The sequence below is a fragment of the Heloderma suspectum genome, chromosome 6 (genome assembly GCF_057233095.1).
Source record: "Heloderma suspectum isolate Gila_16-S chromosome 6, 16-S_ref, whole genome shotgun sequence".
Taxonomy (NCBI): Eukaryota; Metazoa; Chordata; class Lepidosauria; order Squamata; family Helodermatidae; genus Heloderma; species Heloderma suspectum.
In genome coordinates, this window is record NC_139463.1 from 85,146,019 (window position 1) to 85,161,433 (window position 15,415).

At 42.8% G+C, this 15,415-nt stretch overlaps 1 protein-coding gene across 15 annotated transcripts in view; it reads right to left on the reverse strand.

The window, feature by feature from the left end:
- Window positions 1-15,415, reverse strand: part of LOC146341661 (serine/threonine-protein kinase SBK2-like) — a 119,749-nt gene that overhangs the window by 42,786 nt on the left and 61,548 nt on the right. For 13 of the 15 annotated variants that reach the window (XM_084805107.1, XM_084805114.1, XM_084805123.1 and 10 more), the window contains 3 exons: window positions 14,097-14,207; window positions 12,896-12,997; window positions 4,775-5,008 (listed from right to left, as the gene is read on the reverse strand). In XM_084805107.1, coding sequence (XP_084661233.1) covers window positions 4,775-5,008; window positions 12,896-12,997; window positions 14,097-14,207 — 447 coding nt within the window. The remainder of the gene's footprint in view (window positions 1-4,774; window positions 5,009-12,895; window positions 12,998-14,096; window positions 14,208-15,415) is intronic. The other 2 variants (XM_084805115.1, XM_084805116.1) reach the window with 2 other exon arrangements.

Here is a 15,415-nt window from a genome sequence, read left to right on the forward strand (position 1 = left end):
AATCAGCTTGATAGTGAACATCTCCTGCTGACCCTAACTTTGAAACCTTTGGACTGGCAGATGCATATTGCCATTGATTCTATACCAAATTCCATAGCTGAAATCAGGTCTTCTAAGATCAGATGGTCTGAGAAGGTGGATGAGACACTTACTAAGCTGTTACACTTGGACCACTTCTATAAGATCTGCTCTTCTATCCTTGCGCTGGGACCTAATGAGGGAATTCTCGATATATACAAGCCTTTGGTTAAATGTAAGGATTGTGGGGACAGCTCAGCCTCATTACTATAGATTGCAGGGTTGGTTTGAAGGGGATTGTATCCAAGCTAAGAAGGCCCTGAGTGCAAAATTTAGAACTTATAAGCAAAATCCCCTAGCGGTGCCACTAGCAAACCTAAACCTCGATAAAAAATGCTATAAAACTCTACTTAAGCAGAAAAGGAAGCATGCCCCCCAAATGGGGTAGGAACAGCTTATACATGTGGTCAGGTCCAATGATTCTGCCACCTTCTGGCATCTGACAGCAGCGCACCCCTCCCATGGTCTTATGTGTCTGGAATGTCATATATCTGCCCAGAGCTGGGAGGCATATTTTTCAGCGCTATATGCCGGAGAAGAGGCTTCTCCTTCCTTTCAGTTGGAGTGTATTTCTGATAACCTACCTAAATGGCCTCCAGCTACAGCTCGAGAGATTACTGATTTGATAAACCAACTTAAATTAAGCAAGTCTCCTGGCTACGACTACATGCCCCCAGAGCTATTCAAAAGTAACATTGCCTGGTGGGCTCCAATTCTTGCAACCCTTTTCACTTCCATAGATCAGTATGCTCGTATTCCCCCAGACTGGGGTTTGGCCATTGTTATTCCTTTCTTTAAAAAGGGAGAGAAGGATAATCCCGTGAATTATCGACCAATTAGCCTTCTTACCATAATTAGTAAGTTGTATGCCAGACATCTCTACTCGAAACTTTTAGACTGGATGGACCATGAGAATATCCTGGTCGATTTAGATCCGGTCACTCCACCTTACTCCAGGCTTTAACTTTACAACATTTGGCGGAGAAATACACAAGCACGCCAAGGCTTTGTTTTCAGCGTTCGTAGATCTTAAAGCAGCTTTTGACCCTGTTTCTAGAAACAGACTACGTTCCAGCAGCAATAAAGCTTAAGGCCAAAGTGATAACACAACTTTTGTATGGTGTACAAATTGGACCGTACTCCACTTTTTCCACCCTCAAAGTAGTTCAGTCTAAATTTTTGAGGGCCATCCTCCAAGCGCCATGGTGCCTTTCTAATGCAATTCTACATCTGGAGGCTAGACTTCAAAAGGTTGCAAACAGGGCCTGGCTCACAATTTTTAACATCTGGCTGTAGTTTATCTATTTCCCAGTTGGCCTAGCCCCACTAATTCTTTATGGTAGTTTTCAATCTACCTGGTCCAATAAACTATATCAAAAGCTTTTATATAAACTATATCCTATGGCTTTTCCCCTAACCTCATCTTGATGGCATACGAGGCAGCCAGGGGGCTACTCAGACAACGCTGACGTAGACCATCAGCAGGATTTAGGATCAATCCCCAATCCCAGCCTACATAATAAGAGTGCTCTGGCTTTTTGATCCAGCAAAATACCTTGTTACGCTCTCAGTTCAAAGGTATCGTAGAGCCTTCACATAAGCCCGAGGTAACTCACTTCCCTCAGCTGTCCTTGAAAGCAGATATAGAGAAGTGCCTTATCATGAACATAAGTGCCCATGTGGATCAGGGGAGATCAAAACAGAGGCCTCATGTTCTCCTATACTGTTCTTTTTATTGGGATGCACGTAAAAGTTTTATTGAACCATTTTTAGTTAAATTGCCCGGATGTCCAGACACCTTTTATGTTTATTTACTTCTTTCCGATATAAAAGCGCATATCACTCTTAAAGTTGCCAAATTCTGTGCAGTAGCAATTAAAATACGCCAGGCCTTAATTTGAGGTTTTATTATGCATAATTTGTGCTATGTGCTCTCTCTTAGTTTAGTAATTGTTATTGTCTATGGATTTTGTATAATGTTGTAAATCTATTTTGCTGGTCAATTATAAATAAATAAATACTTTCTCTCTCTCTCTCTCTCTCTCTATATATATATATATATATATATAGAGAGAGAGAGAGAGAGAGAGTTTGGTAGGGGTCTTTTTTAATAGTGGTTAAGTCACACAGAAATGACAGAGGGTCACTCTGCTTCAGGACCCGCCAAGCTCACAGTGACCATGGATGCCAGTCTTGAAGGATGAGGGGGCTCAATGCAACTCTCAGATAGCTCAAGGGAGATGGACAGTATTAGAAAAACAGTACAGCATCAACTGGCTGGAACTCAGGGCAATATATCTACGCCTACAACGCTTCTCGCACCCATGGCAAGACAACCACGTCTTTATAAGGACAGACAATACAATGGCCAAAGCCCACATTAATCACTAAGGAGGGAGGAAGTTATGCTTTCTTCACCAAGAAGCTCAAGCAATGCTACTATGGGCCAAGCAGAACCTGGCATCCGTACCAGCCCAGCACATAAAGGGAAAATTGAATCAGACTGCAGTCTTCCTCAGCAGAAGACAAATAGATCCCAGAGAATGAAACCTCAACCCTGCCTGTCTTCCAACAAATCCAATACCACTTCAGACCAGTAACACCGGACCTGTTTATATCACATCACATCACAACCAAAAACTACTATGCTTCGTTTCAAGATTCCACTCTTACAAAACAGAGAATATAGATGCTCTGAACATCCCGTGGCCAAGGGAGAAATTTTACACTTCCCCACCAACCCCGCTCCTAGCCAGAGTGTTCCAGAAGGCCAGAAGGGAAAATGCGTTCATAATCTTGGTGGTCCCCTTCTTGTCCAAATGCCCATGGTTCTCCCAGATCCTATGCCTAGCTCAAGAAAATCCATGGTTCCTATCCCAAAGACCAGATGTTCTGTTCCAGGGACTAGTTTTACATCCATACCCAATCAGGCTACAAGGACCTACATAGCTGTTGAAAGGGGCTAGGCTATCTAGAAATCTGGAGATGTCAACTTAGGCTACCTGGAAACAGTAACAACTCTGCTAGCTTCATGCAAAGAGTCTACAAAATGCATATACAAAACCACCAGGAATGCCTTCACAAGGTGAAGTAAGAGGGAAACTATCAAGGTTCAGTCCGCAGGCATCAAAGAACTCCTCTTGCTCCTACAGATGGGAGTTGACATGAGACTTAAGCCGGAAACCCTACACAGGCAAACATCAGCCATATTGTCAGTCCTTTCCAAACCAAGACATCCTCCACTAAATTCACACCCTCACCTCAAACAGTTCCTCTGGGAGGCCTCGCTCCAGAACCCCGACATGGTCCATAGATTTCCATCATGGAACCTACACATAGTCATCTCAGCTCTTAATGAAGGTCCCCTTTGAACTACTAAAGAAGATTCCACTCCAAATTACTTCTCAAAGAGTCTTATTTCTAACGGCCTTCGCTTGGTAAGAAGAATATCTGACATATCACTTTCAGTGTAGTGTAGTGGTGAGAGTGACGGACTGGGAGCCGGGAGATCCGGGTTCTAGTCCCCACTTGGCCATGGAAGCTCACTGGGTGACTTTGGGCCAGTCACAGACTCTCAGCCCAACCTACCTCACAGGGTTGTTGTTGTGAGGATACAACGGTGAGGAGGAGGATAATGTAAGCCGCCTTGAGTTCCTTGCGAGAGGGAGAAAGGCGGGGTATAAATGCAATAAATAAAATAATAAATAAATAACCTCCCAAAAGGACACAGTCACTCTTAGACCAGATCCTAAATTCATACCAAAAGTCAACTCCTTGTTCCAGAGGTCTCAGGAGCTAGTACTACCTTCCTCCTGTCCTAAGCCATCTCACCCCCTGGAGAGGGGCTGGCAGCCAGAATCACTATTTATCTCCACCCCACCTCCATGGGAAAGATACCTAGATCCATGCTACCTAGATGGTTAAAAGCATGTATTTTTTTTCAGCATACAAGGCTTCAAGCCTTCTTAAACCTCTCAGAGTCACAGCACATCCAACCAGGTCAGCAGCCACCACAGCAGCCCTAGGCACCAATGCATCTCTCATTGTTGGATGCCTTCCTCACACCAAGCTGGAGAATGGAACATTGGTACTTACTGAGAAGGATTCCTTCTCAGTTGGTGTGTGGAAGGGATCCAGACCACACCCTCTGTCAATACTGAGTCTTTACACGTACAAGATGACCACCTGCCTCTCCACCCCATGGGCCAGACCTTCCCCAGGGGGTGCTATCATACTCTGTTCCTATACGACTCCTGCCTCTGTCAAAGTGTTTTATTCATCTATAGTCTTTCCTTTTCAAATTCAAACTTGGGAGAGTGATCTCTTCTCTATTTTATGAGCTGTAGCCAAGGATGGAACTCGGGCAAAGAGGAGCCTGGGACCAATATATTATTTAGAAACTTGTCACATGAGCCCTGCTTTTCCTGTGCGATGGAGGGAGTTAACGCATTGTTGGATGCCTTCCACACATCAACCCAGAAGGAACCTTCTCAGTTATTACCAATGTTCTGTTCTAGTGACTTAAACCTGAGAAGCATTGAGTCATGTCTCCCAATTATTTCTGATTCTGGAAGGCACTGTAGACCTAGCAGCTATAAGCAAACCTGAGAATAAAATGCTACCCAGTTTGGTAGCTTGTCTTGGACAATAGGAGAGTGGAACCCAGCAGTCAGTCCTCCCTTTTCAAAAATTTCACCTGATCCAAGAAAAACGACACACTTCTGTCTGTTCTCTTGGTATCTGATGTTTAGCATAGGCATTCGATGCTCCAAAAATTCCAGTGTGTCTTTGTAGCCTTGGGCGATGCTGAATTGCTCCAGATCAACTTTTTCTGTGGCCAGCAGGATCTCTTTCACTTTCGTAACCCTCAGGCCTTCCTTGTATATGGCTAGGAGGCTGTTGACTAAAGCCAAGACTTCTGTCAGCACTGCTGGAGAGGAGAAATGTAAAAACATAAAGTTCAAAAAGGTCATTGAGGACAATCTTATGCACCAATCCAGTCCAGATATCACTAAAATGGCCACATTCACAAGCAATAATAAGCCAGGATTCCTGGCTTAATAAACCATGAAAACAAGCTACATGTTGATGCATGCAGCCTGTTCGCTCCCGCTTCACACAAATTACACAGACCAGGAAAGGGATAGTTTCATGTGACATCCAAACCATGGATTATGGTTGAGTGCCACAAACAAGCCAGGATCATATGCCAACAAAAAAGTAGCTTAAAGCTATTTTACGAATCCTGGCTTGTTTGGGAACACTCAGCCATAATCCCTAGTATGTCACGTGAAGCTATCCCCTTACTCACTTGAAATTTATTTTTATTATTATTTCACTTTTTTTCCCTCTTTCCTTTTTTATTTTTACAGTGCTGACTGTATATAAAAGTGTACAAAAATAATAAGACCAAGTATCAACATTTTAAACAATAGAGAGTATAATCAGATTTATCAACAAAACCAGCAAATATCACAAGGTTTCCAATAACACAAAAGGCTGCACATTCTCTTGATTCTTGTTACACCAGTATATTACAAATAAGGACCACTTTTCCATAAATCTCTTATTTTGTTGTCTTCCCTCTCTAACCCTTACTATGTTAGTTAACTTAACCATGTATATTATTTCCCATACTTTGATAATCCAATCATCAATTGTGGCAGGTTTCAGTTTTTTCCAGTTTACTGATATCAGCATTCTGGCGGCTGTTAATAAATGCACTGTCATCTCTATATCGTCAGATAAAACAACTTCCTTAACATAAGCAAAGAGAATAACTAGTGGATCCAAAGATAGTCTATACCCGATATAATCTCAATTTCATCTATTATCTTTAGCCAACTTTGGTTTTGATCATACCCATTTTTGCCTGGAATTTACCTCCAATGTTTCTAATTTTCTGGAAGAGGTCTCTTGTCCTTCCTATTCTATTATCTTCTTCCGCGCATTGCTTGTTTAAAAATAATTCCTTATCTCTTCTGGCTAACCTCTGGAATTTTGCATTTAATTGGGCATATCTCCCCCGATCACTGTTGCCTTTTGTTTTCCTTCTTTCTTGTGCTGCTTCCAGTGTCTCAGCAGACAGCCATCTTGCCTTCTTGGTTTCTTTGGGACGTTTTTTGCTGCCACCTCCTGAACAATGTTGCGAACTTCTGTCCATAGTTCTTCCGGGACCCTATCTACTAAATCTAGTCCCTTAAATCTATTCTTCACCTCCACTGCATATTCATGAGGAATATTAGTGAGCTCATATCTAACTGATCTGTGGGTCTTCCCTATTCTCTTTAGTCTGATTCTAAATTGTGCAATAAGGAGTTCGTGATCTGAACTACAATCAGCTCCAGGTCTTGTTTTGACCAACTGCATAGATGTCCGCCACCTTTGGCTACAAAGGATGCGGTCAATCTGATTTCGGTGTCGACCGTCTGGTGAAGTCCAAGTATAAAGTCGTCTCTTAGGTGGTTGGAAGAGAGTGTTTGTTATGCACAGTGAGTTGTCCTAGCAAAATTCTATCAGCCTATGTCCTGCTTCATTTTCTTCTCCCAGACCATGCTTGCCTGTAATTCCAGGTGTCGTTTGACTACCCACCTTAGCATTCCATATAAGGAAGATCTGTACAGGAAGGATAATAATATTGGGGATAGATTTGACGGTGTGGTAAGTGAGCTAGAGCCAGACATCCTGAAGAGTGAGGTTGAATGGGCCTTAAGAAGCATTGCTAATAACAAGGCAGCTGGAGATGACGGTATCCCAGCTGAACTGTTTAAAATCTTGCAAGATGATGCCGTCAAGGTGATGCATGCCATATGCCAGCAAATTTGGAAAACACAAGAATGGCCAACAGATTGGAAAAGATCAACTTATATCCCCATACCAAAAAAGGGAAGCACCAAAGCATGGTCAAACTATCGAACAGTGGCACTTCGTTCACATGCCAGTAAGGTAATGCTCAAGATCTTGCAAGGTAGACTCCAGCAATTCATGGAATGAGAATTGCCAGATGTACAAGCTGGGTTTAGAAAAGGCAGAGGAACTAGAGACCAAATTGCCAATATCTGCTGGATAATGGAGAAAGCCAGGGAGTTTCAGAAAAACATCTATTTCTGTTTTATTGACTATTCTAAAGCCTTTGACTGTGTGGATCATAACAAATTGTGGCAAGTTCTTGGTGGTATGGGGATACCAAGTCATCTTGTCTGCCTCCTGAGGTATCTGTATAATGACCAAGTAGCATCGGTAAGAACAGACCACGGATCAACGGACTGGTTTAAGATTGGGAAAGGAGTACGGCAGGGTTGTATACTCTCACCCTACCTATTCAACCTGTACGCAGAACACATCATGCAATGTGCTGGGCTTGATGAAGCCAAGGCTGGAGTTAAAATCGCTGGAAGAAACATTAACAATCTCCGATATGCAGATGATACCACTTTGATGGCTGAAAGCGAGGAGGAGCTGAGGAACCTCATGACGAAGGTGAAAGAAGAAAGTGCAAAAGCTGGGTTGCAGTTAAACCTCAAAAAAACCAAGATTATGGCAACCAGCTTGATTGATAACTGGCAAATAGAGGGAGAAAATGTGGAGGCAGTGACAGATTTTGTCTTTCTAGGTGCAAAGATTTACTGCAGACGCTGACTGCAGCCAGGAAATCAGAAGACGTTTACTTCTTGGGAGGAGAGCAGTGACAAATCTTGATAAAATAGTGAAGAGCAGACACATCACACTGACAACAAAGGTCCGCATAGTTAAAGCAATGGTATTCCCCATAGTAACCTATGGCTGCAAGAGCTGGACCAAAAGGAAGGCTGAGCGAAGGAAGATAGATGCTTTTGAACTGTGGTGCTGGAGGACAATTCTGAGAGTGCCTTGGACTGCAAGAAGATCAAACCAGTCCATACTCCAGGAAATAAAGCCAGACTTGAGGGAATGATATGAAAGGCAAAACTGAAGTACTTTGGCCACATAATGCGAAGACAGGCTACCCTGGAGAAGATGCTGATGCTAGGGAAAGTGGAAGGCAAAAGGAAGAGGGGCCAACCAAGGGCAAGATGGATGGATGATATTCTGGAGGTGACGGACTCGACCTTGGGGGAGCTGGGGGTGGTGACGGCCGACAGGAAGCTCTGGCGTGGGCTGGTCCATGAAGTCACGAAGAGTTGGAAGCGACTGAACGAATAAACAACAACAATATTTAGCCAATAGTCCTTAATCACTGAGCAAAACCAAAAAACATGGGCCATATCTGTGTTAGGCATTTTACATCTCCAGCACTTCTTATCACCCTTATGATAAATGCAGCTAAGCCTTGCGGCTGTTAAATGCCAGCAGAACATAAACTGAAAAAAAATATTTCAGGTTTGTGCTAATAGTCTGCTGTGATATATTATTCCAGATCCAAGTCCAGGTGCTTACAGGAATCAGACAAGTTAGTTCTCTTTCCCAGCTTTTCTGATAATTATTAGTTATAAGATCTGTATCTAAGAGAACGTTATAGAGCTTACTTAATAGGTTTTCCTGATTTTGTGTCATCAAAATTTCAAAAGTAGTTTTTTCCCAAAGAGGTCCGGATTTCCTTAATAACCTTAAGGCTATGCTTCTAAGCTGTAGATACTGCAAAAATAAAGGTTGGGAGTATTGCATTTCATTCCATATTTGTTCATATGATTTAAATATTCTGTTGCCTACGAGTGTGATTATTTCTATTAGCCCGTGATTGTACCATAAAGATAGATTGCCTAATTGCATTTCATCTGTCATCTCTTCATTATACGTAATAGCTGTTAATGGAGATAAACCCGGACTTAATACTCTTTTAAATTTCAACCAGTTGTTAAACAAGGTTTTGGTACATGGGTTCGTTCTTAATATATTTTTATCAAATTTATTACAGAACCATAGAATATTTTTCAACTCTGTTGAAACATTATGTTCTAATTCGGTTGCTCTATCTGGACTAAACCATGTCTTCAAATGCATAAGCATAGCGGCAACGTAATAGTTTTTTATGGATGGGAAGGCTCATGTGAAATTTCTAACCCTTATGGTTGTGCAGATAAGTTGAAAGTGTGAAAATGCAAAAGCCAGAAGAATTACAAAGATTTACGGAGACCAGGTGAAGAGGCTGCAGTACCCTGTATTGCTTTTCACCTTTCCCCATATGAAGCGGAATTATACAGAAGAAGACCTCATCTCTCACAGTATCTAGGTTATCTTTACACATAGTATAATATGCACACAATCTTAATTAAAGCTTTAAGATTTTTTTAAAAAATCTACATTCTGAATCAACAAACTGCATTTCTGATCCATGTCCACCAACTGCACTTATTTTCTCACTGCATATACCACTTCCTGTTGTGCACTAATTTTCTTCCTAGATCAGAACATCCTCTGTAATTTTATCAATGGAATATATGAAGCTGCTTTATACCAGGTGAGATCCTTGATCCTTCTCCCCCAATGTTGTCTACTCTGCCTGGTAGCAGCCCTCCAGAGCTTCGGTCACAGTTCTTTTCCATGACCTGCTCCCTGATCGTTGGCCAGTCTGCCAAGGCAGTTGATGCTGTTGCAGCATGAAAACCCTCAGAGCCCTTACCAAAAAAAAGAAAGCCCTGCCAATTGGGAGCCCTACCTGGGAGAAACTGTTGAAGAATTTCTCCTCCCCCTGGAGAAATTCAGTGAAATTGTCTCCCAAATTTATCTGCCCACAAGTAACGTGGAGAATTTCAAGGGGCCATTTGTGCACAGCTCTAATATAAATGTTAATAATAAATAATCTGCTTCTAAGCCATTCAGAAATGGCCACATATGTACCCAAGGAAAATGATGCATATTTGTACCAAATAGTCCAAACGTGGATCATGAAATTTATCTCATAACAAAGGGCAGGATTCCAGAAACCACAGCAAGCCAAGCTGCAGGTGGGAGGGAATGTCGGGGTCTGGGAGTTGTATTGCCTCTTCAGACTTAGGTCTGGGGCAGGATGCACTTCTACAATGCACCTAGAAAACAGAAATCTATGCTTAGCGAATTAAAGTTTCACTGACTGTGTGTGCATTATATGTATATTATATACGTATACGCACAACACCCCAAGAGGATTGTAGGAGCCAAATCTCTGGCCTTTTCTGGGGTAGCACCCACTCTTTGGAATACCCTCCCTACAATGGCGTATTTGTCTGACTCCCTGAGAGTTTTCAGAGGGTGGCCAACAGTGCATTTAGATGTCTGTGAGTGATACGGTGTCTTAGTGCCTTTATTTTTATACCGTTTCATAAGACCCTGCAAGAGCTGTATGCTGAGCATGCAGGGAGTAAATATCAAATAATTATATGCCAAATCTTAGCTTTCTTGGTACTCTGGGCATGCCTTAACCATTCTGGGAGGCAGTTTGAGTTCCCTATTTTTCAGAAGAGATATACAAACAGCCTCTGCGAAGAAATGCCATATATATATATATATATATATATATATATCTGTTGTTGTTCTGTAATGTTTATTTGGTGTAGCCTCTGAGAGGCTATAATGTATTTGAGTAGGCCTGAGGCCTTGCTTTGTTACTGTCAAAGGCCTATGGAGTAGTTACTTAGTGACGTTCTGAAGGAGGAAAGAAACTATCCGTTTGAATATTTATAGATTGAATTTACCTGACCCAGGCCCAATTTTGATTGGCTGGGGATTCTAGCTAGGTGGGAAAGTGTGGCTGGGAAATGACAATTAAGGCATTGACAGTTAAGGAGTCTGTTGGTAGTTAGTGAGGGAGGCCTGCTTGTGGGTGGGTGGGTGTTATAAAACGACTACAAGAATGTGGATAGGTAAGGCCTGATTATTAAGCTACTCCTTCTCCTTGGGATAACCATACATGGCTAGTGAAGATCAGGAGTAAGGAGCAGGTGGCTTGTGTTATGCCAGGAGACTGCCCTAAGATCTTGCCAGAAGAAGGTTACACAAGCAGGCAGTAAAAGCCCAGATAAACTGTCCAAGCAGCCAGAAATACAACAGGAGGAACTTTGGGAACCAGAGGAAGACTGTACCCAAGAACAGGACCTGGTCAACTATTTTTGGCTAGGGTGGAGGTGTAAGGAATTTGGCCTGAGGTAAAAGAAGTCATTAAGGGTGCAATCCTATCTGGACAGTCACCAGCCTCCAAAACTGTGGATCCACTCCTCCGTGCTCCAGCCACCCTGCATTTTTGCCTAGAGAGATGATTTCACCCATCTAGGCACAGTTTCAGGGAGGGAAGGGGTCTGGGGACCCGATAGGAAGCTGCATAAAGCAGCTTCCATGGTCTCCTCCCCGGGACCGTCCCCTTTCCCCCATTTCCACACTCTGTTTCTGAGCGTGGAGACATAGCCAGCACAGAGAGAACCACACCGGCTACAAGGGGGAGCGGGACAGGAGTGCCGTTTCTAGGAACCGAAGTCAGAGCCCTGACTCCAACCTTGGTTCCCAGAAACAAAACAATCCTAAGGCCCTCTAGACAGTGTCTAGTGGCCATAGGATTGCTCCCTAAGAGGCTCGTAGCAGCAACTGTGTCTCTTGAGTTCTTAAGAAGTATCAGCAAGCATTCTTTGGAAAATCCGAGAATAAATATTAGTATTTCCTTATGTACAAAATATCCCTTTAATAAATTATCTTGTTTATAAGTTCATCTTGTCTCTAGTGTTGGTGCCCATCTCACACCTGAGCCTCTTGTACCTGGCTGCTAGGAGATTTTAAGTATTCTAAGAGAATTGGTCCAGCACTAGGAGAGGAAATTCCCCCATAGCCTCCCTTCAGGTTTTGCTAATCATCCTAGACTGTATGTGTACCAAACCAGCTTCCTAGCAAGAGTAGGAGAAGTTTAACCATTGTGGGGTAAAGTCTGATTCCACTGCTTTAGGCAAAGGGTAAAAGTCTCCAATTTTCAGATTTTCCTAACAAACAGGGAGTCTGGGACTACCATACTCCAGGTTTTAGGAATCTAGTTCAGCGGGAACTATCCTAACAATTTCACCATGAGTCAATCAGTGAGACCCAAGCATCCTTTCATATATATGTTATATTTATTTTGTCTAGATCTAGATACACAACTGTCTGCCAGGCCTATTTCAGTTCTTGTAACAGAAGGGGTTATGTGTGTGAGAGAGAGATTCCTGCAGCAGGAATCTGGGAGGAACACATTACTCCATAATTAAACTATGGAATTCACTATGTGGTGATGACCGGCAACTCAGACGGAATTAAAAAAGGGGAATGAATAAATTGATGGAGGATAAAGCTATCAATGGCTACTAGTCATGACAGCAGTGAGACTGCACCTCTCAAGAACAACTGCTCAACTGCAGGAGAGGGGTACTGCCCTCATGTCCTGGTTTGGGGCTTTCCAGAGGCATCTGGTTGTCCGCTGGGAAGGAGGATGCTGGTCTTTGGTCTGATCCATCTACTCTTATGGTTTCGCTTACGGTCTAACCTATGTGGAAAAGATGGAAGGAGACACATAGAAGAGCCCATTCATCACCAAGATCACACAGGCTGCAATCAGATGCACAATTTATTGGTAGTAAGCCCTTCAGAATTCAGTGGGATTGATCTGTGAGTAAACATACACAGGACTGAATTGACAAAATGGTCCTGCACAAACACCATCATACACAGACACAGATGGGGCTGAAGTAGATAAAGGATTGTAGAGTGGTTCTTCACACAGTGCCGAGGCATACCGAACAAGGGTGAACATTGAAAGAAATATGCCAGCTGGCCTGTAATCCCTCCCTCCCTCCCTCTTTGTCTAGTCCCATTACTCAGAACCCTGCAGAGCCAAATGCAATCTTACCAGGCTTCTTTCCCAAGATGTTTTGATTCAGGTGTTTTGATTTGGGGGCTAACTGTTCTGAGTCTAAGGAGCGAGAAGCGCTGAACTGGGATGGAGTGGAAGCTAGGAAACCAGAGAAGTAGGGGGAGAAATGTGGGAAAAGTAGATTATTTTTCAGATAGTCAAGATAAACTCTCACAGTAAAGTCATCCAGCCATCTCCCAAGATTTTGTAATGTTTTAACACAGCAGGGCTGTATTATTAAGATGCCCAATTGCCTTCAGTGTATGCAGGCACATTGGGCGTCCCGTTCAGATGCCTCCTACTGTGTTTACACTTGGCAGAAACAACAAACATATGATTCAATTTGTCTTGATGACCGGTAACATTCTCCCTTTTAAAAATGGAAAATCTGGGTAGTGCAAGAGGTGGCTACAGTGACATAAAATAGCTATGTCTATATTACCAGTGTGGTTGCAGTTATGCGAGTCCCTAAGATTTTGTGAGCTGAACTTCCATGTTTCATGTATTCTCACACACATTTATCCCATGTGTCAAAATTGTCAGAGGAGCCAAGTGAATAGGTCCACAGCCTTCTCAACAGTGGCACCACATCTCTGGAGCAAGCAACTCCCATGGCTATCTCATATCCTTCAGAAATTGGTAGTGACAGAGCCCTTTAGGGGAATTTTAGTTCTGGATAAGGAAGTAGTGACTATGTCTCTCTTCTCAATCACATTCTGTATTAAAGATGGTTGTTTTATACTGCTCTTATTTAATATTTTCTAACTAAGCTGCTCTGAGGGTTTTTAAAAAAATGGAATAATAATCTCATACATATAGGCAAGCATGCAAGCCAAAGACCCGTCTATATAACCTTCTTCTCGATTGCCCTGCACTCTCCACCTTCCTCCTAACCTGACTAACTTATTCATTTACTCATTCACTGGGGCATCAAAATCGTTATGTCATTTGGAAGTACATTAACCCCTTAAATTTCATTTACAAATTTGATTCTGCACAAGCATCATTTTATATAGACACAGTGTGGGGTTCAAAAGGAGTTTAAGTGGATTGTACAGAGATTCTACACACAGTGCTAATGCACACCAGTCGAGGGTGGATTTTGACAGAAAAATATGCCAGTTTGCCCACATGCACATACTCCCTCTGCGCTTGTACCCATTACTCAGGATCCTTCAGAGACAAAATGCAATCCTACCAGGCTTCTTATCCAACACATTTTGGTCCAGGGTTTTTGATTTTCTGGTAGATTGTTCCAAGTCCCGGGAGAGAGAAGCGCTGACCTGGGATGGAGTGGAGCTGTGGGAAGCTGGAAAAACAGCAAAGCAAGGAGAGATGAGAGAAGACAAAATAATGTTAACACACAAAATCTAGAGGTCTGCATTAGACCTTCCTTGTTAGGAGCACCAAATCTCTGCTACAACCTGAACAGGAAGTTTTAATTTGGGATAAGTGTATTGGGTATGGGTTGGATCGAGACTACGTTGGCTGCGTGACTAAATTTTCATACCGATTCCAGTGGGAACAAAATATGACATACTTAGTCTGGATCCAACCCAATGTCTCCCTGCTCTTGTATTTGTTGCCCTATCACGTTAATGATGGCCGGTGGTTGTTTTTTCCATGATGCTTATATTTCAATGACATTTTAACGGTCTGTAAACCACAACGGGTTCTTTTTCAACCGAGATAGATATCTACTACATATATGCATACAAGCTGAGGTCCCATCTGTTCAGCCTCCCCACTGAGTGTCCTATACTCGCCCTACTTTTTGCTTTCTCCCATTATCTGCCCTCTCTGCTAGCACTGCTTCTCTAGATGCCACTGGCTGATTCTCTCCAATATCACAGTGAATCTGAGTTACTTTTGGAAGCATGTAAGCAAACAGCCATTGATTTAACTGCTCAGATTTCCTACCCTTCAACTGCTTCAATGCCCAAGGCTTGCAGAACCTTTGGTATCCAGACAGATGACTGCTTAGAGTTGCCTTCCCCAGCCTGGAGCCTTCCAGATATTTTGGACTGCAACTCCCAGAATTCCTGTTCACTGGCCATGCTGGCTGGGGCTGATGGGAGTTGAAGTCCAAACAACTGGACGGCACCAGGTTGGGGAAGGCTGGCTTAGGGGCAACATGTAGATTTTTTATTCTGAATTCTTAGGTTTGTCGACTTTTCTGGACTAAAGAGCTCTGGAGTGTATGTATGCCGTAGACTTTCAAATCAGTTCTGGCATATGCAAATCAGTTGACCAGCTTCATAGTTTTTCTCCAGAAAAAGACAATATCTGCTGCTTATAAGATAAGGCATTTATTTTGCATTGTAAGGATTCATTTGTTATTAACTCAAGCCCTATTCAGGCATTCTAAAACTGCGTTCAGTAAACATGAGAGGAGGGGGAGTCTTCTAGCTTCGTCCCACTCCACACAATCTGGAACCCAGCACAGAGGAGGCTCTCCCCTTTAGAGTCACCCTCCACATGCACAGGGTAGACTCCTCACACATTTACTCAACCCAG